A 27,126-nucleotide genomic window follows, 5' to 3' on the forward strand; every position below is an offset into this window, starting at 1 on the left:
CCTCTTTTTTCCCCCTTTACATAGACTAAACAATCAGATTCTGTATTCCATGAAAACGGGACACGTAACGGTGCCTTGATGGCAAATCGCAGGAAAATTTTTTAAAGGTAATGGCCATATGGAAATAATGTGAAAAATGTCTCTGGCCACCACTTTAGTGAGTTGATCTGATTAGTAAAAAGCAACAATTCTGAGCACTTCCAAGGGAATACCTTACGCATGAGGGAAGCTGATGTGAATATGCCAAAGACTAACAATAATAAAAATGTATGCAAGTAGATAAGAGCTGACTAACCATGTCCGAAGAACATTGCTTTCAGGACGAAGCATGTATTTCCCTAACACCCCTCTGAACCCAAAACCGAGGGGCAACTTCCTAGAGCTTCTTCACCCGTGGCCTTGTGGAAATTACTTGTCAAAACTAACTTCAACTTGCAGAACCCATCTGCAGTAACTGTGCTTTTGGGTCAGCTCCCCACAGGACCGGCTCTCCTGTCCGACAGCTGGTGCTCCAAGCAATGCGTTCACTGCAGTCTCCAGAAGGGTCTGTAAATCCAACCTCAGATTCCCAGCCGGTTAGACCACAACATGAACTTAAACAACTGCCTTTCCCGCAGTAGTCTGAGGAGATAACTGAACACTGATCTATTCCTCAAAGATGAAAAGGCCCAATATATATGAAGCCACAATAGCAAGGGACTACTCAACTCTATGGGGAAAGGCCAAGATACCAATCTCAGTCACAGTGGCAGAAACCTGGAATGACTCCAGGGGAATCACTGGCAAAACAACGCACAAAATTTGGACTAAGCTCCTGAAAAACTTGGGTGAAAGCCTGGCCCCAGTCAAGCCATTGGCCAAATACTTTTGACTTCATTTTGGCCAATTTCACTTCAGGTTTTGTAAATCCTCATTCATTCTATTCATGTGCCTGAAAGCAATTACTCTGCAGTTATGATTAGCAATGGAGGTTTTCTGTCTTTGTTTACTTTTCTTTTGCTCTAGGTTTCTCTTTTTCTTAGCAGAAGTTCAAACATACAGGTTAGTCATGGTTTAATTTCTCTGTAGAGTGAGGGAAAATTTCCATTTCAGTCATTTTGGTTGAATATGTATGTCACTGTGGATTGCAAGAGATGGCTGTGACTCTTTAATATATCCAGAACACGTTCTGAACTATTTGTTGGAGAAGTCCACCTCAAGGGCTAGTGAAACGTGTGTTTTGGTGATGCATACAAACAAGAAAAGGATGCAGGCAACAAGGAGTTGGAGGGAGGTTGCTTGCTCTTCATCTGACAGAATGACAATGTATTTTGAAGCATCCTGATTTGCAATATTGTAAAACGCAGGGGCACTTTTCCTACTATTGCAGAGAAAACCCCTGATATTTCACAGTCCAACGTAACAGCATTGGTCCTAAATTTTTATACTAACAGATGTGTTGTACTGTGGCTTAAATGTTTAAATGGTAACAGGTAGAACATTACCTTTATATCAAACAAGAAGGTCTTAGATCTTTTCAGTGAATTAGATATTAACAGATAGGAAGTCCCTATTGAAAGCATTTCCTGTATTGGTAGTCCCTGATTTTGGCGACTTATCTGGGTAGGAAATGAACGCAGGAAGTATCTGTCTACAGACTCTTTATCATCAAGGTAATTGCTGTGGCAGCATTTTACTGTTTATCAAGGTAATAAACATAATGTCTAAAAAAAGATGTTTTTCAACTCCAAAGAATGAGGTTAAAAAAAAAAATCTTACAGGCTAGCATTGCAAAAATCTTCCATGTAGAATTAATATGCTGCTACTTGTTTCTCTCAGCACAACTGTAATTAGGGATTTGTCAAACAAAACATTTCCAGTCTCCTGTGGCTTTTTTCCCAGTTATAGCACTGTTTCTCTGTATCTCGCTCTCTCATCTCTCTTAAGTCAGGTAGGTCATTTTAAAGAGTTCTGCCACTTCCCATAAATAGTTATTCACCACCCCTTCCTGCAGGTATTTGCATATACCCAGTCCTTGTAATCTGTTGTTGTATTTCCTTCCCATCTATCAGGCACTACTTAACCTGGCAACACATACATTTAACTAAGCAAGTCAGATCTTTTCCTAGTGTGAAAAGGTTATAGCAGCCTAGTGACACCATTTCCCACCCATCAGTTGAGATATACACTCCAAATAAACACACATTGCAAGTGAAGGGAGACATCATATCATATCCACTCCTTCCACTCATTAATTTCCAGAATCCACCATTCCAAAAGACCATTTGCCTGGTCCACTGTATGTGGGTGATTGCTTGGTGTGTCCTTCAGCCTAGCCTTAAAAAATCACTATTACTTATGATTCTTTTTTACCTTTTAATTTTCAATGATATTTTTATGACAATAGTTGTCATTTTATTCATTTTACTTTGAAACAAATTCAATTTATGACATGATAATTACCAGAAGTGGTAATCACTGGTTTGTACACAGTAGTTATTAAAAACCATTACTAATATTACTTGTTTATTACCCACTAATATCCCTTTCCTGAAAGCAATGTCTAATCTTTCTAATAGGATGACTATGTGCACAGTAAAAATCACCAACCCGGTGCCTAAGGATGCATGCCAAGGAGAGACATAACTTCCTTGTGATACAGGTTTGCAGCCTGAATCTCACCATGTTTCCTGAAACTTCTTCTCCCTCTGTTCACTGTGATGAGTTGTTTACAGGATTATACAGTCCTTCTTTTAAGGGGAGCAGGGGGAGGGAAAAAATTGAGGGACACAGCACTAGCCAACCTCAGGCAGGCTTGGTTACAACATTCAAAATAACCCCTTCAACCATAAAGACACATCCATCCTTTAAGGAAAGGATTGATACCTTTTTCATATAAGCGCTTAGAAGTTTCTGGATCGTTGTTGGTGTTTTGAACACAGTCAACATTTCTTCTATAACACACAAATATATATTAAAGACAGCAAGATGACTAGCAGAACCCATGCCATTTTGACCAACCATTGGCTTTTCATTACTGACAATGTGAAAAGCTGCTCGTATTTCTCTGCTGTATAATTATCTATCAAAAGAAATTAATTTTTTAATAGTTAATGATGAATCTGATAGAAACCACATCGCAGTCAATGAAAAGATTTTTGTTAACCTGACAAGGTTTGGTACTGCATGTGATATTTTCTACTGTATCACCTTTACTTTGTTAAAATTGATAATACAAGTGATACCAAACCAGTTTTTCTTTTTCTTCTCTCCACTTTGCTGATTTTAAAAATAATTTTTTTGGCTTGATTTAGAAACTTGCATTATGAAGCCTACTTCTTTTTGGGTGAACAGCATTATATATTTTTAATGGATTATAAACTGTCACTTGCAAAATAAGTATCTTCTTTCGGCATTCACATTTCTCAGAACTACTTCTGTATTTATTTTTCAGCAAGTCATTCTCCAAGAGCACTTGATTCTTTTAACATTATTTCTGAAAGGCCTTTTGTAACTCATGAAACTTGCTGAAAAACATTTTGTTAAGAGATAATATAGTTCTTGTTAAGAAAAAACAAACAAACAAAGCAACTCAGACAGTCAAACATACGCATTTTCCAGCTGTTCTTCCTTGCCTGGGGACTTAATTCTAGAAAGCAAAATCCTTATATTTGACTTCATTTTGGCATATGTAGCCACAAACCAGATTGAGTTAAATGACTGCTGATTAAAAGCAAAAGAAAACAACACAAAGATCCCCAAAATATCTTCTTCTGTTCTTATATGACTATTTCTTCCTTGAAATTGTACATTTGTATTTGAGTCAGAAATACTGTTTTACCTGGAAATAATTATAGGTCTGATTCTACTGCCTTTATTGGAACAAAATTTTAATTAAATTGGTGGAAACTTTGAATTAAGGAGTGCAAGATCAGGCTAAGTGGTTTAAGGCACTCTTGCTGTTCTTGCTTCTGATTCACCAGAGCACTCAGGTGTGTGCTAAGCTTTCAGAGGGTTGTGTCATATCACCAAAGCCAATGGAAGTATTTACAGGCTTAAAGTTAAATATACCATTGGATCATTTGCTGACTGAGATGAGAACAAAAAGAGAATAATCTTTATAATTTTTTTAATGCAAGGAACAGAAGTACAAATTACTGTATTAGTTCTGTGGGATTCAGTGCAGATGCAGTCCTCTAAACAAAGACTTAAACATTTCCATATGCCAAGAACAGATTTTTTTTTTTTAACTGTCTCCAACTTTCCTTGGCTTTAGAAGTATTTGAGTGAGTACTTAGGTTTTCTAAAAGAAAGTGAGAGAAAAGTAATACTATAGAGATAAGTACAGACTAAGATTCCTCACAAAAAAAAAAAATCTTTTCACTATATACTGCTTTAATCAGTATATCCATACTCTTCAAGTCTTAGAAACCACAAAGATTCTCCTGTCCTTTATCAAATACATAGACTTTTTCTCCCAGAAATCATAGCTTCCATGTGAACAGCACATTAGAATTCAATAATAAAAAGTGGACATGCGCATATTTAGAAGTAAATTAGAGTAAAAGAAATATCCACAAGTGTAATCAATAAGTCATTGTAAAGTCAAGATAACTTACCAAAGAGCTTTTCTAAGGATAAGTATAATTGCATTGGCAGGCAGGGAGAGAAATATAACAAGGCTTGCTACATGGCAAGGAAGTAGAATTCTGGTTGTATTTTTCTATTTAATGTTCTTTCCTCCACTCTAGGATAATGGGAAAAAAACCAAAATGACCTTCAGGGTAAGTATTATTACTTTATCCCAAGGTAACACTTAAGTAATTTTTGCTCCATTCTATTAAAAAAAACACCAAAAAAGACAGATGCCTAATTCAAAAGCCTCTGATATTTTCTAAAATTGTATTTACAGTAACTAGGGGGACGCTTATAATTAGCAGTGCTGTATTGATTTGATAATCCTCAGCTTCAGTGCTCTGCACCATTGTGCTACTGCACATATCTGTCCAATACTACTTGTGCCAGAAGGAAACGTGTCACCTTAGCACTGAAATCCTGACTGCTAGGAGGCTTTCTCTACTTGAAAAAAGTATTTTATCCTTCAAATGCCAAAAAACATAACAGTGAGGTTAGCCGCGTGCACACCGGGTACAGGGAAGCGAATGCATTAGAAATATCAGCCCCCTGACTGCGTACGGAAACCCAAATCCTGGCTGTGCAGGCGCACACCTTCTCCCACCGCTCTCCTCTCCACAGTTTCTTATGCAGCCCTCCATGGAAGCCAGCCCTGCTCCTGGTCAGAGGGAGAGGTCCCCGGCTTGAGCGAGGGCGGCCGCTCTTACAGTGTAAAAGTCAGAATTAAAGTAAGCCATCCATGTCAGAGCCTAAGAAAAAGGCACTCCTGCATCGTCCTTCTTAGAAGAAACCTTCCACCGCGGCGCCTTCCCCATCACAGGGGAGAAGGAGAAGGGGACAGCAGAAGGAGGGCAGGGGATGAGAAGAGACGAATCTCCCAGTAAAGCCACGCTTCTGACGTCAAACCCAGTGCCAGAAAACTTAAACAAATGCTTGCCTTCATAGATACTGATTAGCCCCAGTTGAGCCAGCCTGATTTCTCATGAGCCCCGAGTGTCCCATGGGTCTGTCTGCAGGTTTGTGATAGGAAAAGGATGAATCAAACAGTCTTACTGGAAGGCCACCTTTGCATGTGTGTACATTTAGAGCAATTTCTACCCAGTTATGAACAAATAGATAGCCATTCGCAACCCAATTTTGATATTTAATGACTCCACGGCTTCCCTAAAGAAGAGAGTAAATTCCCAGCACAGAGATCCCAGATAAGGCTTTCCACCTTCCTTGACCACAGCCTCCTGTCACCTGTATTGGGATAGCTGGGCTACCTGTTCCCAGCAGAGAACACAGGCCATTGTATTGAAATTGCAAAAAACATTTGCTAAACAACTGTTTAGCAAAAGCACAAATACCCATTTGGCCTTCAAATGGAATTTCTTTATTTCAGAATCCTCTCAGTTAATTGACTTCTTTATGTATCTTTGGACTGACTTAGCTTCATGTCAGAGTACATTTCCTGCATCTGGAATGCAAAGCACCTGTCATTTCTTTCCAGTCATTTTACATTTTGCACTTGCATAAATAAAATCCTTGCTTCAGCATATAAGGACTTCCCAGCACCCTGGGCACAAAATCCTCAATGTTTTGGGGTGCATATTTCCCCCTGCAAGTTTCACACTCCCAGATGAGGACAAAAATGTACGTTTTTCCACTCAGGAGGCTTTGCTGATTGCATTGCATTACCAGGCTGTATAATACACAGCTGCACACAGTCTCTTCTCACCTTTGTAAGTGTAAGGTAGAGGTAAAATAATAACGATGAGATATTGTTTACAATAATTTACCCTATTATAATTCAGCCAATACAACATGTCAAAAATAAATAATAAAGAGCTCCTCAAAATGCATACAACATTTAATCTCACTGTGCCATCATTTTTGAAAAAAAATTTCCCACCAATATCGATAGTGCATTCTGATTAATAGACACAAGCAGCAGCATTACTATCTCAGCACATAGCCCTTCTTTTAGCAATGCAAACCTTGACTCTCTGAACCTCAAGATTTTCAGAGTGCCTATCATGTCCTGTGTGCTCTGAAATGCACAGCAAAACCAAAGGGAATTCAGCTGTTTCAAGAGCTATTTAGCATATAATAGATACTGGCCAGCAATGCAGAGGCGATTCAGATCTTTGTCTCTACAGATAGCCTCTTGAAAGCATCAGTGATTACAAAAAGAGAAGGTTCATTAGTCTTTTTAATCACATTGTCTTCAGGCAAGACTTTCAGATTTCAAAAACCATAACAAAAAGCATCAAATGATCTTTCAAATGTAAACATCTAAGCAGAAGTTACTGAGAAATCAAACTGCAGATCCACTTAGCTAATGGCCAGGCACAGCTGCTATTCCGTATCTCTTACTAAATCTCTGGCATAACAAGAAAAGTACAGAAATACACAATACCAAGAAGAAAACAACTACCTTGATCCCAAATCTGATAATACAATGCCGCAGAGTCCTGACTGTACATGCTGGTTTGCTCTTTACGTAAAATTAGTTTCACTATCACAAAGCAATTAGTTACAGTTATACTTCTGCAATTAATCACAGCTATTGCTATATCTGTAACTGCTATCTATTGCAACATAAAGAGAAGCAAAAACTACATAGATAGACAGATAGATTTATTCAACTTTCTGACACAACCTGAAAAATTCAACAAAGCCATTCTTAAAAAAAAACAAACCATGCAGTGAGATGAATTTATGAGGCAATAAGAGAATTTTATTGTCCAAAAAATTAAAACAAAAAAGAACACACCCATGAGATCTTGCCGCCACCATTAAAATAACATTCAGAAAGGTCCCGAGTATAAGGATAAGAGTTTCTAGAAAAGCACATAATTAACACCTGCATGAGAGAGAAACAAGAGCTGGTGCCTCTCATTCCCGCTTGCTAATATTTGTGTCCCCATCAACAACAGAAACATTTAAAAGTATCCAAAAGGTTAGTGCTCTTAGGAACCCCTTTTTTTCCTTCCAGTGCACACCCTCTCCCCTTATGGCAGTCCGCAAACACATCCAAGTTGTCAGAATGATACCTACAAGAAATTTCAGAAGCTCTCATAAAAGGGCTTCGCATATGCAATCCACAGCAGTGAACAGTGAATTTAAAAAACCCAATTTTTTTTCCGAGTTTGAAGTTTTTAAGCCTTGCGGATGGTTGGAGTAGGAAAAAGGAAATTTACTAGGCAGTACAAAGGAAATCTTGTTGTCCTCTATTGTGGCAGTGGGGGTGTTGCCCAATTCTAACTTATCTAGGTTGATAAAGGAAACCAAAGAACACGCCACTGAAAAAAATTCCAACAAAAAAGGTACCCCTTTCTTACCTTAATAGTGCTTGCCATAATGTGATCAAGATTATTGATCGCTAATAATTGCTAATAATAATTATTGCTTCGGTCTGACCAGAAAGAAGTTTTGATGAGGTTGTTTAGAGCGGATGAGATTGTGCTAACTCTGGGAAATGAAGTCAGCCAATGGCAGGAAGAGGTTTCTATTGGTCCTGGCCACTGCAGCTCGAAGAAACAGGATATTTGGGAGTGAAGAGATAAGAGTCCTAAAACAATGTTGTTTTTCTTGATGATATGCGACTGAATTTTTTAAATTTTTTTTTTTTTTTTTTTTTTTTAACAAAAAAGTCAATTGCCTGTGACTGCCTGGGCAGGTGTGATCTGATGTGCAGTAAGTGTGACATGCCACTTTGAGGCAGGATGCAGATGTCAGATGAAATGGGCCAAATTCGGCACTAGTTTCATGCAGTCTATTCACTGGGGAATTGCTGATTCAGGGCCAAAGCCAGACTTGGTATAAGCGGGTGTAACTCCAAATATGTTAATGAAGTCTAGCCCTGCTTACACCGCATCTATATTTGTCCATTAACCTCATTCCTGAATTCTTGAGCTATTGACACTTTCTAGCCTATCTGATCTAGCACATTTTTTTTGTTCTTAGAGAAGAAGCAAGTAGATTGGAGACATTCATTTCTTTTTGATGCCTCTTTCTTACTGAGGAAAGGAAGTCACAAAAGGACATACATTTCAAAAGCAAATGCTTGAATGCCATAAAAAGTCTTAAATTTTCCACACTTTCTTTACTTCATAGCTCTATGCATCCATGAAAGAAAATGAGGTGGTTTCACTGGTGATTCCCTTCCCAGTTGGAGTGTGATAGTCATTTTTTATTCAGTGTTATATTTTTATTTGTCCTTTTGTAGCACTTGGCAGTCACAGGGCACGCCAAAACTACCAGCTGTGCAAACAAAATACCGTCCCTGTCCCAGACCCTTGCTTAGGAGTGCTGAACTGAAAAAAAAAAAAAAAAATATGGATGGGAATAAGAAAGGCAAAGTGTTTCCACAGTACCAGCCAGTGTAAAGTCCACATGTAAAGAACCACTCGGGATCCAGCGCTGGCACAACCCTCTTGCTCTTTTGAGTCTCGCAACATTTTAGGTTTTTGTAAAAGACATAGCTCTTGGTGTCAAGAGATTCTGAGCTTTCAGCTAGAAGAGAAAAGCTTGAAAATAGGACCCTCAAAAATTGAAGGAAAAATTAAAAGAAGTCAGTATGTATTAATTTTTTTAATAATCTTGTAATTTTTAAAAGCTGGTCCTACCATAACTGGTTTATGATTTCTCAGTGCTTCCTGTAACAACATCAAACCATAGACATGTTGCTTGAAAGCACTGCAGCACTGGGTAGATAATTCTCGCTGTCATAAGGTCCTGCCCTCTGACCAAGGACTCTGCTGTGATAAAAAGAAGAAGAAATTGTGGTGGCTTGACATAGCATTATTTACTGGAAGCAGATGACCTCACCCTCTCCCAGCATCTTCCTCTCCTGCTCCTTAGGAAAAGAAAAGGAAATCGGAGCGTTGTTCTGTAACTGGCGATGACTGCTGGCATTCGGCATGCATTTTTTCCAAATGGTACACAATGACAGCGGCAAGTCCCAGCTCACTCTTCCCCTCCTATCCTGACCCGAAGAAGGTGAAACGCGGCCATGCGCTTTTCCAGAGACGCACCCAGACGACATGAAGCGCTGCCTGCTTGGCCATCGGGCATTTGTCCTGCAGGCGCCGCTCCACCTCCCCCAAGGCAGGGCAGAGGAAAGGCTTGTCCACCTGCCCCTGCTCAGGGGCATGGCTCTGCCACCCACGAGGTCCCGGGAAATCCTCGTTTCCAGGTGCCCCATGGCGACTGCAGAGCTGGAAATCCCTGGACACAATGGAGTGACACAGGACCAGTGCAACTGGGATCTGGCAGAGCTGCCCCCAGGAGGACCCTGTTTCAGGCTTGGCGGTGTGTCACCCAGCTGAGCCCGTGTCCCAACTCATCTCCAGCTGCCTCACAAACAAGCCTTGGGGCCCCGTTGGCCAGCTCAAGGGGCTGAGCAAGCCTCCAGCCAACTCCAGATCCTGACAGAGAGACTGGGGAGAGCAGACACCCTCCCCGCTCTGGATCCTGAGGTGCCACAGGATCAACTCCCTGTACAAGTTTAGCTTGATTTTATAGTTCACTTTACGCAGCTCTGTTTTCTTCCACTGTAAAGATGACTTCTGGTCGCTTCAGAGCAATCCACAGTCAGCACTGCCATGCAATTGTTTGCATTCTCCATTAGTTGGTTCATGTAGAAATCTGGTGTTGCACGGCTGAATGTCTTCTTGCAGTCTACAGCCACTGAATTACTGTGCTTCTGCAGAGTAGGTAACTTCTGGTAACTTTCCTATTTTCATTATGAACAGTATGAAAAGAAAGCAATTTACAGTAATTGTATTTCATGGGGATGTTGATTTCCTCCCTTTTCATCTCCAAACAATGAGCAAGACAGCCAAAAGATTAGAACCTTTTTCTTGAAATTTCAAAGCGTTGTATAATGTTTCAGTTGGGTGACTTCCACTCCAGTTAAGCCCATGATATTTTGTTTTTTCTCAAATATATTGAGAGGCTTGAAGTATCAGTTCCAGCTCTCCAGTGGATGGGATTTAACAAATTCATTCACAAGCAGGTTTTAGCAATGATTCTTCTCCAGACTACCTCCATGTAGACAAACCTCCTCTTGATTTATATAAGGCTTTTGGAAGTATAAGGCAGGCAGTATCAGACTCTGCTGAGCTCTATTAATATTATATAAGTTTTACAGAGCCCACAGGCTGGTAAGGATTTTGCCATTTTGAACTGGCACATATTCTGGGCCAAAGAATTCAATGGAGTTTATTTGACTTTCAAACTAATACCCACAGGCAGATTTCTGAGTGCTTACACTTATGTCGATCCAATTGCAAGACAGAGCCTTGGTATTGTAAGGAAAGGAAAATATTGGGTTATCAAATCACCACCATCCAGTTGCAAAAGAAAAATAGTACACACACTTCTACTATTTTTCTCTTTTCTCCATTTTGTTAAGGTTAAATAGAAAGAAAATACGTTTTTGTTATGTTAGGCAACTCTGTGCTATTGTCTGAAATAATGCTGTGCGAGTATGAAAAAATGTGGCTTGGTCAACAAACAGAATGAAAACACAAAAAAGTATTAAAAAGCCACACAAGTCACCTAACACTCCCTTACCCCTTAATTTCTCTCTCAGGCTTGTCACCCTAATTTGTCTGGGCTCCTTTCTGTTGGAATTTTCTTCTACATTCAAGCCTGCATCTTGAAACCACAGAGCAACAAAACACTACCATTACACATGTGCTTAAGTTTCTTGATCAAAACAGGGGGTTTGCACATGCTAGAATTACAGCTGTGCTTAAGTTCTTTCCTGAATACAGACAGGCTTGAACACTGCTTTAGGCGCCTTCTACCTTTAGGACTAAAGAGCTCCCTCTTTAGAGAAGAGCGTTCTAAACTGGAGACGAAGGATCCGATCTATGCTGATCTAAGCCTGCTTAAAACAACAGGGCCCTGCACAGACCTAAAGTTTGGTCTCACCATGCAAAAGAAGTGATTAGAATGGGTCCTAAACAAAGAAGATGAATTTCCAAAGAAAAAAGTTATTTTGCTTGTTGCATCCTTTCAAGGATGTACTAGAAATATAGTCAGTATGCACGTTGTACTCACCTAAACACGTGTAAAATATTTCCAAAGAGACCATTTCTCATGCTATTTGAAACACCACTACTAACTAAAAAGCAATCCTGTCCTCAGATTTTTTCATATCATATCTGCTAGAGTGTTAGGACATAGGAAATATATTGCAATATTACCTACGTAAACAGATCTGCAATCCATCTTGCTGTCTGGGAGGTAAACCAAGAACGCTGCGCTCAGCCCGGGCTGACCAAGAGGCTGGAGGCGTGCTCTGTTATCCTCACTACTGCCACTATGTCTTTTACTTTCACAATGCTCGTTCAGCAGCCTTCCTGGATAGCTTCTTTCCTTTTTACTTTCCAAATGTAGTTAGTACTGCTAATAACGTGGTCTTCATCCCTTTAACTGTACAGATTTCTCTGCATTATAAATAACTCTGAGTAAATAATTGGGCAAACTGGAGACACGTTCACCTTGTGTGTTATGCTTAGTATGCGTACATATAGTATCTGCAGTTGTGGGTATTAAAAGAAAAGAAGAGAGAGAGAAAGGAAAAAGAAAGGAAAAGAAAAAGGAAAAGGAAAAAAGGAAAAAAGGAAAGGAAAAAGGAAAGGAAAAAGGAAAGGAAAGGAAAGGAAAGGAAAGGAAAGGAAAGGAAAGGAAAGGAAAGGAAAGGACAAAGTGAGCTCTGTTCTGCTTACCAACATTAAGGGTAAAAAGGAGATTCTCCTCTAGGTAGAACCAGGCTACAAATCAAAAAACTTGAACTCAGTAAAAGACCGCATTGCAGTTTTTGGAAGCGGATTTTAAGAAATTCAGGCAAATTAATGCTACTTCATGGCACATGAAGATACATCTGTGAAGGTCTTAGTCCTCTCAAAAAGATGTAGCATTTTGCCTAAATGTAGCTGCAAACATCAGTTTGGCCATAATCAGCTCAGAGTGTGAGGGCCAAATACACTCTTACCAAGTTGTCAGCAAGCCCTTCAGCAGGACTTCCTCCCTTTAATTCACAGCTTTCAGCTCGCTCAGAGGAAAACATCAGTAAATCTGCTCACAGAGGGGGAAACTCTCCCCTCACCACAAAGAAAGCTCTCACAAATAGGCTTTTAGCAGGGGAACAAAGAGGGGAGCTCAGGATAAGAACAGTTTCACAACCTGCCCCGAGGGGCTGCAGGGCCAGCAGCTCAGGTGCTGCTCTCCAGGATGATGGACTCTCGTCCCCCATCCCCATGACTGCTGGGCCTTCTGAAGGGACCTCTTGCTTCCACACCTGAGTGGGTCTGATGCAGCACCAGGTCCGAGGGCACAGGACAAACTACCTCCTGGGAAAAATGAGGTCCAGTTCTGGGGTGGGCTCGTGCCCATTGACCCATTGCCGGAAACGTGGAGGTCGGCTCTGGGAGAAAGGCTCTACCCCGAGGGAAGTGGGGCATTTGCTTTCGCCAAACTCCAACCGCTATGTCAAAGCAAGCAGCCCATGTAAAGCAGCGTAATTAATACTCGTTATCACTCCCTGGCCACTGGGGCAACACAGCACGCGTCCCACGAAAAGCACCCTTTCCTCCAGCGTTGTTTCCAAGCTTTCGCGCTGCACGTTTCCCATAGAGCCAGGCCTCGCACCGCAGCGGAGGGAGGAGGAACACCTCCTCCTCCTCCTCCTCCTCCTCTCCTCCTCCTCCCTGCGGCGTTCCCCCGCCGGTGCCGAGGGCCGGGAGCACCCCCGGGAGCGGCGGGCAGCTCGGCGCCGGCCGTCACTAGAGGGTGCTCGGTGCCCCTCTAACGGGGAGCGGCCGGCTCGCCCGGCTCCAGCGTTTCCTCCCACTCCACGCGATGAAGAGCTCTTTCCGAAGTCAGAAAGGACTTCTTTTGATAAAAGGAGTATTTTAACAGAATCAGATAAAAGAGAGCTCTTCCTGCTGCAGTGGCACCCACCGGTTACGACTTGCACGAAACCGTCGTCAGGGCTGGTTACGACTTAACGGCTTCTTCCCACTCTCCCATCTTTGCTCCCTTTCAATCACCCCGCGCACTATCTTCAACTGCTCCAACCCGTTCGGCCAATTAGTCCCTTCACGTCTTTCCGCCATCCCCGCCTTCCTTCCTTCCTGTCATAGCAATGAACTCACTTCACTCGCTGGCAGAGCTGAAAAGTTGGGAGAGAGCCTGATTTGGGGGCAACGCGATGTTTTTTTAGCTTCACTTCATGGAACAACAGCAATCCAGAATGGATTGGTTTCCAAAGGACAAAGTTTTACAGAAATGAAATGTTGGAAGTTTTCAAAGTGAAAGTCAAAGTACTTCATTTACCAACTCTGAGTCCTTAACTATGACGCAAGCTATTTAGGCTTCTATCAGCCAAAATATTTTTGGTGACTACACCACTATTTGCCCACCTTTTCTGTTCTGATCATCTTTGGAAACCAGCTATACTCTCTACATAAAAAAAAAATACCACAGGAATGGGAAATGAAATGGGAGCGCTGTTTACATGTATTACATTGACACAGTCACTCTTACATTGACACTGGAGTTACTTGCAATAGTCAACACGTACTTCATAACAGGGAAGTGCTGACACACTCATTTGCAGACAGGGAATTGAATCACTACCTGCTGAAATGGGATTCACATCATCAGGCTTCAACGATCTTAAATGTAGGTGTCAAGATTCAGCTAGTTCTCCAAGACTTCTTTTGCAGTCCCCAATACCACTATCTTCATCATGTCATTCAGTCTCACCTACAACAGCTACTTAAAAGAGGTGAGATGAACCACAACTCTAAATTACTACTCTCTCTCTCTCCATTACCTGCAAAGGGAACCTGTACGATTACCTGAGACACCCAGCCTTTGGATAACTCTGCTTACATGAGATGAATCTCAACTAAACTTTCCTTTCACTCTTCCTTAATTTTCCGATCTCCAAAATGTTAACAGTTGTACCACCAAATGCCAAAGGACTGGTGTATGGATTAATAATTAAAGTGTGCTGAAAATTCGGCTGAAAAGTTGCCACCGATATGAAAGCTACTTGTTTTATGTTAGATGCTAATTTAAAGCTGGTTAAGTGACAATGATACCACAGGACACAAAAAAAAAAACCCCAAACCAAAACACTTTAAAAAAGCAACTTCTCTGCAAGGAAAGAAGAAGTAACTGTGAGGGCAAAGGCCAACATTTTTCATCACTTTCTTCCAAATGTTTTTGGTAATTTTAACTGAACTACACAATAGTTTGAACTAGTTATTACAGAACACTGTCCTTCAAGGTCCTACCATCCCTAGATTGATGGGCATTGCACACAGCAAATATGTCTAGCATATTGGATTTCTACACCGTATTAGTGAGGCTGTTTCCAGATTTTCATCAAGAATGGAACCTATTAAAGTGTCTCTCACACTCTTCTGGCTTTTATAGCATGCTTTGGAGGACTGCATACTCTTTTTTTCCCTCCACGACCAGGAAGTCTATAGAAAATGCTTTCAACTGTTTTATTTGACCTTTCACCTCTGGGCTTTTGCCTAAGCTGCAAATTTGAATAGGAGGTATAGCTGTGCTTTTTTTTTTTTCTCTCTCTAAGTAACTAGCTGAATTCCTTAAAGGACCAGACACGCATCTAAAATTGGGACTCTTTCGGTATTGTACTTCTTTGTTAGTGGCTGTGAACAAGAAACAGATGTGAAATATCTGTGTTTGAAACTTAGTGACCCAGAAAGACCAGGGCTAATCCAGATCATTCTTAATAACTGAAATCTGCCACCCTTTGACCACCTTGAGGTACATGCAAACACCCAGGAATATCCCAACCCCCACCCCAGCAGACAGACAGACACAAATAGAAACCCTCAGGACTTTTATACATCCTTACGCTAATTATGAACTCAGATGTAGTTCAAGATTTGAACAACAGCAAAAAAATGGATTGCCCATTGATCTTTTTCCCCAGTATTGATCAGTCTCTCTCCATTTAGGCAGCTGTCTTCTACCAAAGGTGAATTCTTCAACAGTGGGGAAGAGACGAAATGTAAAAGGAACAATAGCCATACAAACATAACTTTGGTCTACTTAGTTTGTCTCAATCCGTGCCAAGTAACTGACAGTATCTTACGTTAAAACTGAAATAATTGCCCTGTCTGCAGGAGGGACCCCTTGCCTGGTGCCACCCTCGGCTGTGGGTGACAGGGCATGGTTAGAAAAGCAATGGGGTGGGGGTTGATGGAGCAATGCTCTAATTAGATTCCTCCATGAACACTCTTCTTTTGTCAAAATTATGAAGGAGAAATTCAGGTTGCAGGAGATGCCATTCCCATCGTTGTTTCCAAACACTAAATGCATGCTGCATACATATACAGTAAAAGCAACCTACTTCCACTGCACTGGTAACTTGCTTTCTTTTATTTTCTTTTTTGTCTAGGACAGAAGAATACATTTAGCTTGCCCTTTTAAATACTTAAAACATGAAAACAATAATAATTGATAAATTATTCTTCAGTAAGATTGAAAAAATAAATAGAAATTAAGCACTTGGAAAATGTGATAGTACATCTTCTAGGAATACTCTCAAGGCTAGGCTGTGTGGTCCAAAAAGGATAAGATTCACACATTTCTGTAACCATCTGATATTTCTGGCTCTTTCTAAGACCCAGTAATACCATCTGCCTTGTAAGAAAAAAAAATAATTTAAAAAATCACAGTTAATTAACACTGGTCTATCTTGAATCTCAGATATACAATTAAACTAAATATATTTATCACCTTTCTGAAGAGCAGAACAAATATGTTGAGAGGAAATAACAACCAAAGATGCCTGTAGAGACCGCAGTTTTCTTGTGGCTTTCTGAAGAGCAGAGAGGATAGGTCTCAAATCACAGCATGATTATGTGCTACAAATAGCTTACTCAGTCCTCTAGCAATGAAACCCCTCATTCCTCTCTTCTTCTAGATCCCATGTCTGGGAGCTTTACCCCATATCTGCAGTGGTGGTCACACACGATTGTCTGGGCAGGAGAAAGGACTTTTGTTTGGAAACTGGGTGATCCCAGTAACTGCCTGTTGGCAACTCTCTACCTTTGGCATTATTCAAGCAGTTTGTAAAATAAATTTTCACTACCAGAACAAAAAATGCCTGTGAACTCTTCTGAAGAGTAATAGTGTACCTCGGATCTGTTAAGCTTGATGACAAATACCACGTATTTCCAACACCCGAGAAATGCCACGTTGATAAAGTCCTACCTGATCTGATTTCAATATGACCACATTTCTAAAGGTCAGTACATTTAGAGAAAGACATTTCTAACAACATACAAGAAAATTAGATTATTATCTTAAAAGTACTACAGTAAAATCAAAGGACTTGGCAATGATAAACCAAAATATTTTCTCCTGGGAACTAAATACACCAGCAAGAAAGAGAGGAAAGAAGTTCTCAATTACTTTAATGGATAAAAACTGTGGGCATAAAATGCTTATCATTTTGGAAAAAAGCATTGAAAATATTAATAGCCAAGATAATTCTAACTCAAGAGTTTTTACAGACCTGGGATTTGTCATCATCACCACAATCTTTTTACCCATATCTAAAGCACTTTGTAGGTTATACAGTGTTTTAAGAAAAATCAAATAAAGACAATGTCCTGGTTCCGCTGACATGGATGGCAAAACTTTCGCTTCAGTGGGACTAAGGTCTCAACCCATTGAGAATTAAACAAAATCACAAATTATCACAGTTTCCTGCACACTGGAAATTCTGAGTTTCAAAGGGCTCTAAGTAGGTCATGTTACAAGACACAAAAAGTACTGTCCAATAACAAAAAATGAGCAGAAGTGGAAACAGGGAGGGAAGCAATAATTGACAGGATTTAATGCATGATTTAAGGCCCGGGAAAGAATCCGTAAAGCCTTCTCCTACTATGAAAGGCTTGCCAGACATGTGTGAAAAACTTGCTAAAACATGTGTCTTGAATTACCTTGGTGGCCTGTGACTTTCCCAACAACGATTCTCAATTAGCTGGGATCCAGTAAAACAGAAATGAAGTTTTCTATGCAGCATTAGTCCCGCAGAATGGGGCACTTATTCTAAAAGGATCTGTGTTTTGGGCCTGGCCCTAGAAGATGCCAAACTTTTCCAGTGCATGGCACTCAACTCCATGGGGTGTCTACTTCTTCATCTCTATCTTCTCAAAAGACTGCATCAACTGAAAGATAAATGTTTAAACTATCCCTTCTTCTGTTGGGCTGGATCTGACTTTGAATCACTTGATCTTACTCAATCTAGAATTAGCCCAATATTTCCCACAATGTACTGCGACTGGTCTACAGAAGAAGTTCCTTGTTAAAACATTTCTATCTAAAGTGCTACCGCATTTCTCAAGAAGGAGCTGTGGCATTAACGCCCTTTGCTTTCCTTTGCATCTTTGCCCCCTAATCTTTCCTCCCCACTGCCAAGGATCCCTCCGCTCCCTCCTGTCACCCATGGATGCTGTGCAAGACTCAGGGTGCTGTAGCCGGTCTGGGTCCGTGCAGGTGCCCATGTGCCAGGCAGCTGCGGCCAAATGCAATGCAAAACGCACCCAGTGCAGCACAAAACACTACTCCTGCCTTTCCCTTGGTGGGCAGACAACTTCTTCCCCTCACCTCCCTACTGAGCTACACAACCTCATGGAAAGCTGATTATCTTTGAGCTCTCAACCCTTCCATTGAATGGGCAGAGAGGTCTCTTTCCTTATGAAATCTGGACAGGATCTACTTGAGGCAAGCCTGTCCCAGACTGTCCCTCCAGTCAAATCTGTCCCTACACGGAATGGCTGCCTTGATGGAGGGGCAATCCTCTTTTCACCCATAAAGTTGTAACCAGTATCCCATACACAATTCTATTTTAACAACCAAGAGAATCAAGGTGAAATTTTTGTTTGGCTGGTAAATGGCAAATTGGTTACGAGGAGAGGGGAGAAGAAATGTTATTCATGTTAGTGTCATTTTTTTTTTAATGATCTGCCATTAAAAAAAAAGGAAAAGGGAAAAGAAAAGGGAACAGGAAAGGGAAAGTAGGAAATTCTCCTTAGACTTCAAAGTAACCAAGATTTATGTTTTCTTTAAGTGTTAGTATTTCATAGCTTTTCAGTTCTCAGGTTCAACAAAGGACACTACTGGTACCTGCGTTGTTGTCACTTAGCAACTGTTAACTGTTGGATTTCTTTTTAATGATCTCATTTTGGTTTTGAAAATAACACCACAGATGTGAACTTGAGTCCTGTGAAAACTTATATATGGTCTTATCTTTACACAATTGAACACTACCTTTTCATTGACTTCAGTGAAGACTACATAAAAGGTAAGAAACAAATTTATGGCTGTGGTTTTGCAGGCTCGGGACTTTTTTTTTAATTTTTACTTTTTTCTGAGAAATTTCATTCTAGCTATAACTGAGCCTCTATTCATGCCTTCACATACCATAGGCACAAATGCTTTAAGGCACTGGTTTGCAAGACCAGTGTAGGTCAGTCAACTGCAAGATTTACCAGTGTAATCAGATGTTCAGAGTTCTAGGAGACCGAAACAGCAGGTGAAAAAAATGCAGGCAATTTTCAGAAAACTTAGACTTTCCTGTCTGATGTGGAAAGTAGTCTTCAAAACACTGTTTTTAGACATGATACCGATAATGGGCTTACCAACAGTACAGAAAAATGTCATTTGAAAAACAATCCCGTATAGATGGACTGACCTTCCTACCCTGAGCTGCTGACACTACTATTAGTGCCAGTACTTCATAAAGAGTTACTCAGCTTATCAACCTACTTCGCCAACTAGCCACAGGTATTTAAGATATCCAAGTGGTTTAACACCCTAGCACTCAAGCATGGTGTTTGTTCCCCTCCAAGGCCAAGCTGCAAGTCCAGCCTTGCAAAGACCTCTTACCATATGCATCATTTCCATCACAGTTCAGTGAAACTGTATTTATTTATGGGCAATGCAGTTATTTGCCAAAGAATGTGGTCTGGGGACAGCTGAAGCCATTTGCTAGTTCAGGACAAACTTGCTGAGTAGTTTTGGCCTGAACAAAAATAACAGCAGGCTTTGAAAATATTGGACGTTCCCCTGAACAGATATTTTGAGTGGTTTCAACACTTTGTTTTCAGGGCACTTGTCATGAAAGCAAAGAAGGAAAGAGCACGATACTCAAAGTTTTCAAGGAGGGAAAGCCCCCCCTCCTTTCTGCACAGTAGCCCAGCACGTGCCCAGGCACAGCACTCGGATCACCTCCGTCCCTCGCCAGAGGCACTCGCCACCTGCCAAGACAGCAGCTTCATCGTTCAGTTACTCACTTGCCAGCTCGGCCTCTCTCTTGCTCTCTAATTGTCCTGTGCAAAGTGGGACGGAAGGAATTACAAGAAACTGAACTACGATATAACACTTGGTCAAATGCTTTCTTGGATCAGGACCTTCAATCATAAACTCCTCCTGGGTCCTGCACACTGGCAGCCCCAGATCTGTGGGTTGGAGAAGCTTTGTTTGCCATTGGAATACAAATAACACACAAGAATAATGTTATAGAAGAATGCATTTCTCTCAAAAGTTATGTTTGTGTAGGCTTTGTTCAAGCCAAGCATATGCAGAACCAAAGCTGTGTATCTGCCAATATCACAAGTATGATCGAAGCAAGTCCATCGAGATACTGCCAGCCACACAGCTCTCTCCATGAGGAAAGAATTTGGAATGTATTATTTGACACAGAACCATATAATTGCAGCATCAAAAATTATAGTAAATGGTTCTAATCAACTGCCAAGAAGTCAGATATTTTTCTGGCTTGAGTTTCTAATAGAAAAATAAAAAAAGCAAAAGTTACAGCAAGTCTGATGTTACTAAGCTGTCATCCTAGAAACTGCCCTTTGAAAAAAAATTGAAGTGGATAACAAATAAAATTATACATGTTAGTTCAAGTAAGGTTGGAAAACAAGTAGATTGCTTTTGCTGGCTTCCTATACCAAACAACAGAACTTTGTGTACTATGAATATCCAGATTCATACATAGTAATTTATGTTATTAATTTTAAAGACTGTACAAAAGAAGTCAAAACAGTTGACTCTTCAATTACTATGATGATTTTAGTGTGTTCAGCTCTTAACAAAATATTCAGCTGCTATGGGTGAAATTTCATTTGAAGGATTTTCTCCCTCAGGCTAAATTTCTTACTGTGTTTTATTTTCCTACAGTTTTTTTTTTATTTTAAGTTACCCTGCCATTTTCAAGCTGGAACACCTACAGATTAAAATAAATCTCATGCATTAAAGTACCTTATGGAAATTATATACATAAATTCATGCTCTAATTACCATGCTGTTTTGGGCTTCAATCTCATTCATTACATGGTGATTCCCTGGGCAAGACATGGAAAGAACCCCCTTCCCCAAATATTTAAAATGTACTAAGGAAATGCAAAGGATACAGTAGGGTGACAAACTTCCTTACGCACTGGATAAATTAGGCTAAGTAAAGCAGATCGTTAGGGAGTAGAACTTTACTGGGAGAATGGTTTTTGAGAAGAACTGCAAACATAATGGGGATATTGTTCCCATATTTTGGGGAGAAGTGAATAATATATCCCTTATAAAATACAATTCTGAGCCATCTGAAATATTTGCAAATTTGAGTTTAATTCCATGAGTTGCTTTGGATTATTAAAAAAAAAGTGAGAAAATTAGGAAATGTCAAAACATTGTACAACATTTCTAAAACAAAATGTTTCTATATACTCAGAGAGCTATGTCCCATTTACAACAATGCGCCACAAGCAGGAATAATGATGCTATCTCCCATATTACATTTATATGGTAGTGTGCTATGAATTGACATTATTTCTTCCCTTTTCAAAGTTTTCGGTGTGTTGCCTGTCCAAGGAAGAAGAGTCATGGGGATGTACGTGCCCCTTGCACTTCTTGTCCTCTCTTTTGTGTTTTATCATTTTGTGCCTATTTCTTGAGTCTTGGAAGTTTTGGTCTTCATCTGACGACTTCTACTTTTGAAATACTAGTACACAAGCCCAGTCTCTATTCACAAAGGGTGTTATCTGCACAAAGTTAAGCAAGAAAAGTCACACGTGCTTCTTGTGTGTGAGCAGCTGGGTGGATCTCTTACCTATACAACCGTAAGACTATGGAACCTTCCATGCAAATGCTCTTGCAGCACAAGCAGCTGACCCAACGATATCAAAGCAGCAGACTGAAAGTGAAGGAAACTTGTGGTTTCTTTATGACTCTGAGATGAATTCTTTCATCAGATTAACCACTTCTGAAAGCATCCGGCATGTCTAACATATACAAGGGACAGCCAGGATCTATTCTAAGGCAATGCATGCAGGGTCTGACTCAGGAGAACATCCTTATTCAGGAAGAACATTTAATTTTAGGTATCACTTTAAGCACATTTCTTAAATCCCATTGAAATTGGTGAAATTTAAGCTTATCCTCAAAGTTAAGCATGTACTTAGGCAATTTCCTGAATCCAAGGTCAGTAGGCAAATGCAGGTAGAAATGTAGGTTGCTACTGGTAAATGCAGAAACTAGTGGACGAAAAAAAAACCACAGATAGGGAGCTAATACAATGTCAATTATTATTAAGGAAGTTTCTAGAAAACTAGGAAGAAAACCTTAGTGAGCAGGACTAGAAGGAAAGTGGTCTCCTACCCAAAGTCACAAACATCATCCCTGCACATGGCATTAAAAGAACAGCAGAACAGAGACACACCATGCTGCCACAAGGTGATTCGTGGGAGATACCTGATCACACCCATCAATCAGCTGTTGCTTATTGCCCCTTTCACCTCTGAGCAGAGATAAAAGGGCTGTCACGCTGCAGGCTGAGTCCCAAGCTGTGCTGAGACTGGCACCTCTGAAATCAGGGGGTGACCTGAGGCACCAGCATCTCCCCAGGTCTGGCCCTGGGAGAGTAACAGCTGTGGGCCTTGATAAAAGAAAAATACATCACTGCTTCATAAAAGCCAGGCTTATAAATGAGAACATTTTGCTGAAAATACTCAAATCTGACACAGACTTGGACATTCTCCAACACTTAGAACAGCAAATCAGGTAATGAAATGCATGTAAGTCAGAAGAAAAACAGCTTTGCCAAACTCCAACCATACCAGACCTGGTGACCAGCGGTACAGTCAAACTCGGAGAAGCATTCAGGTAAGTGGATAAATTCACCAAAAATTGTCTAGATATGAAAAGAGTCATTGCATATGCAGTAGGTTATTTTAGCATCATAATGAAATATCATTTTAGGAAACTGTTGTTTATCTGGTTGTGCTAATGAAACAATGCTGATCATGCTAAATCATAGCACTACTTCTTGAGAAGAAAAGTTCCTATTTGAACCACTTTTATCTAAGTGTGACTGTATGTAACTGATCAGGGCCCTGTGCTGCCCATATGTGAGAGCAGCTGAAAGAACCAGTCTTGAGCATTGCCACTGAGTTCCAGATTCAGACTTTCCAGTCCACTAAGTTGGAGTGGGCATTTAAGTCTTTGTGGGGACTGACCATAATTCTGCATTCAATCCCATGGTTTACAAAACCTGGTTTAACTGATGGATCTTGAATTTTCATCTGGGCACAAGACAAATAAATGTGGACAGTAACTTGCCTCTAAGGAGACATCTCAAGGCAAAGGAAGTAACTGAGAACAAAACAAAACAGTGTGAATCTGCACTGTTATTAAGCTGTGTGATACTATATGCCTGAGGGGCATATACGCAGCCCGGCAGTGCTATGCCTACACTCCCTCATGCCTTGGTGTTGCGTGCTGCTGTCAGGAGTGGTGTTCCACAAGCAAGATTTCCATCCAGACCTTCCTGGGGAGACAACTGATGCAACCTGGAAACCAAGACAGAACCACTAAATTCTCTGCCCAAAATTATTTCCCTGCTGCTCACTAAAGGAGGATGCTGCCCCTTGGGTCTGCCTCAGTGGTGCACTCCTATTAACTGCCAAGGATGATTGCATGGTGATTTCAGAAAAGGTACCACAAGCTCAAGTTGGGAGAAGGGCATACTTAGCAGAAAGATTTGCCACTACTTTGTGTTTCAGAGCAGCAGAGCTATTATAATGGAATCAACATTAGTTAATATTTCCATTAGCAATTTTCATACCCTCTGTGGATAGAGGAGATGTTGTCTTGTAAGAGAAAGCAAATTGCTGTCACCTTACGTCTTGAAGAATTTTGTTGCCTCCTGTAAAGGGCTCAGAATTGCCCAGAAACTTTTTAGAATTGCAGCACACTGTAACATGTGATGCAAAAGGGATGGGAGAAATGTTGTTAGAAGGCTGTTTCCTTAACTGATTTTATCAGAGTTGCTTTAAATCAGTCTTATGGCTCCAAAATTATGGAAAGCATGTTGGAAAAACAGTGGTGGTGTGGGAATGAAAAAAAACCCAGTAGACTATTTCTAAAAAGTACATAGCAAAGACATGTTTCCTGTTCTAAAATAATCTTTGCATTATCAGCATAGAGCCAGACTGTCAAATCCTGATCAGGTGATCTATGGTGCATCAGACATGCCCAGGCCAAAAAAAACCCAACCCCAAAAAGCCTTCCCTAAAGGGGTCGCTGAAGATTCCTTTTGCTGTAGAAGACAATTTGGGTGGCAGAGAATCAGTATCTGTCCAGACAGCATGAGGAGAACTCCTAAGAGACCACTGCACGCTGTGTCAGGGCTGACTGTAGGTTGTCCCACAACCAAGTGAAAATGAGGCCGCCCAGGTGAGCAGGAAAGCGATCTTCTTCCTCCACCAGCTCTGCACAGTTGTTGTTATTGAGCCTGTGCTTTTTTGTGAAACTTAAGATCGCTTTGTAGCAAGCCTCATCTAATAATAAGCGGCCTAATACCACACAAGCTGTTGGTCTCCTTGTGGGACTCAACTTTCATGAACATCCTCCCCAGCAGTTGATGTTGCATGTTGTTCTCCGCTTTGGTGGGTTCCCAGAGCTCTGCTTCATGGAATAATAACAAAGTGCAAAGATATTTGCCAGGGTAAGATGACACCATTTTTATCAAGTGAAATCAATACAGAAAATAATTTTGAAGAAATGATCACACTCATTCTTCTCCACATCAGCAGGAAAATGTCTTCAGTTTGCCATGCAGGAAGACATGCAATTAGCGGAGGGAAACAAGTATTATCAGGTTTTGAAGAAGCACAACAAAGCATGAGCACAATAAAGACCAAGTTTCCAAGAGTAAATGGCACCCAGCAGACTTCTCTGGCAAAGAATGGAAATTGGTGGTTAGCAAGACATTTGGGGAAGTAATAATGGAAATTACTAAAATTTATTTAAAAGGATTTGCTAATGGGAAAGTATATTTCTCTGCTGGCACAAGGATACGAACATTTGTGAAAAAGGGCAAAGTTAATGGAGGAGAGCTTAGAGTAAATATTTTGAAGAAAACACTGTTTGGAGGAGGTAGCTTTTTGTATTACAATCTCCATTTCATTCAACCTCCAGGAAAGGTCATTGATTTAATCAAAAGCTTTTTTCCTTTGGTTAGACTCCCAAATGTACATACCATCAAGATCTGGTGCACAGAAATAATTTGAAGCAAATCTTCTAAAAAAGGTTTTGAAGATGCTTGCCAGTAGAACATTGTGCCTCACAGCTATAATATCAGAAAAAGCCATTCAATTTAAATTAATATATTTGGCCAGACAGCTATATTAAAATTCTTGTTGTTTTTTCTGTTATAATGGTAGCCTGTGGTATGACTAGCCCTCTTCAAAAATCTGTATAGTTATTGCCTTTCTCTTGCCTAGGGTGCATCATATGTTTTTGATTTTGATGAGCTGCATTGCACTACCTCATTAAAACAAACACTTATGCAAAACAAAAGGCTGTGTATCACAGCACAGGGTATGTAAGCCAGCTTTGAAGACTGCAGTGTTTCAAAAGCGTGTTTCAAAGGAGAACTTCCGTCGACCCAGCTACACTTGTGTTTAACATTTGTGGATGATGTCAGACACATTCGGTACTTTCTCAGTCCCTGCAAACAAGAAGGCTTCAAAAGCGATACTAGCTGCAGCTGTAAAGCGTGCAAGTGTGGGGCTCGCTTGCTGGTGGAAGGGAAAGGTAGGACTTTCTCCCCATGTGCGTGTTGTCTCTCAGCCAGACGGAGCAGCGGCCGTACCCCCAAGACGGCTCGCTCGGTGTGCCGTGCCGGCGCTGCTGGACAGCTCCGCTTCTCCTCCGGGGACACCTGCCTGAGGACAACCCTGCTCTCCTCCTGAAGGCCTCCCCACCTTCTGCAGATGTCTCCTCTTTCAGTGGGATGCCACTTCCAGAGCATCCTTTGGGGCAATCAGGAGGACTGTGTTCTGTATGAGGGTTGGTTTGGGGTTTTTTTTCTGGTTAACTTTCAGTGACTGCTTTCAGCTGAGATTATTTTTGCCTTTAAAAATGGATGGTTTCCTTCCACTGGAGAGGAGTGCTCACGTAAAGGGAGCTTTGGATAAATAGCTTAAATGCAGACATTACAGATGTCTGAAGTTAGGTGAGATGAAGCCTACCAAAAAAGCTGAAATATGTGACTTTTCTGTGTGTACATTTTTTGGTGGCTTGTTTAAAAAAACTCAAGTGCCGAGGTTGATGTTTTTTTCATCCAAATCTCTCAAGCTGTTTACAAGACAAAATACACCATCGCTACTACTAGCTTAAAGTTTATATCGGCTAGATTTTGGAAGGTCATCAAAATGTTATAGAATCTCAGTGATTAGCACGGGTTTCTATAATGTATTCCTCATGCTAATGCTTTTTCATTGTGTGTCAAAATACTTGTATTAATGCAGGCATTGATGCAAATATTTGCATACTTTAAAAAATGTTCACTGTTTGGCATTTTTGGCACTCCACAAGCTCATTTTTAATCACTTATTTTTCAGATTCAATAATCACTGCTGGTAAAAATTCAGTAGGATTTTCTACAAACTCCCTTAAAATGTAGCACTGTTAGTTACTGTAATTGTAACTCAATAGAGAAAAGGAATTACCAGGCTGTGTGCTACATCATCCTTCTGAAATAACTACTGCTAATCCATATATTCCACAGTTGTGCAAATTTAGATATTTTTAGTTTTCCATGTGGCACACTTTGAAGTCACTGACATGAAATTATGACAAGACTGTGGCGTTTTGGAAGCTATGCATACAAGTGTCTTTCCACTGTGTCTTTATTCATGGAAGTTCTGTAACTGAAGGATGACTTTGGTGAAAAACAATTGAGCATTGCCAGATTTGTTTTGGGCCCTGTAGCTTTTATTATCCATTCAGAAAATGTACTACAGGAAATGCAGGGACTGGACTGGTAATACAGTTCCAGTATAAGTTTTTAAATCAACGTAATGAATTCACAACTTGTGAGCAAGCCACAGCCTGAATGCATTGATGCAATGTGTGAGTTACTTCAAAGGGCATACAAAGTGTAGAAAACAATTC

The 27,126-nt window shown here is 40.5% G+C and overlaps 1 protein-coding gene across 8 annotated transcripts in view; it reads right to left on the reverse strand.

Moving 5' to 3' along the window:
- The window catches only part of ERG (ETS transcription factor ERG), a 157,705-nt gene that overhangs the window by 64,374 nt on the left and 66,205 nt on the right, over positions 1-27,126 (reverse strand). For 2 of the 8 annotated variants that reach the window (XM_030020588.2, XM_030020585.2), the window contains exon 1: positions 7,941-8,097. The exons of 4 other annotated variants lie outside the window; for them this stretch is intronic. In XM_030020588.2, coding sequence (XP_029876448.1) covers positions 7,941-7,958 — 18 coding nt within the window. In that variant the 5' untranslated portion in view covers positions 7,959-8,097. Of the gene's footprint in view, positions 1-7,033; positions 7,121-7,656; positions 7,878-7,940; positions 8,098-27,126 lie in introns of those variants that run through there. 2 more of the 8 variants (XM_030020589.2, XM_030020590.2) reach the window with 2 other exon arrangements.

This window comes from Aquila chrysaetos, chromosome 7, assembly GCF_900496995.4.
Source record: "Aquila chrysaetos chrysaetos chromosome 7, bAquChr1.4, whole genome shotgun sequence".
NCBI classification, from domain to species: Eukaryota; Metazoa; Chordata; class Aves; order Accipitriformes; family Accipitridae; genus Aquila; species Aquila chrysaetos.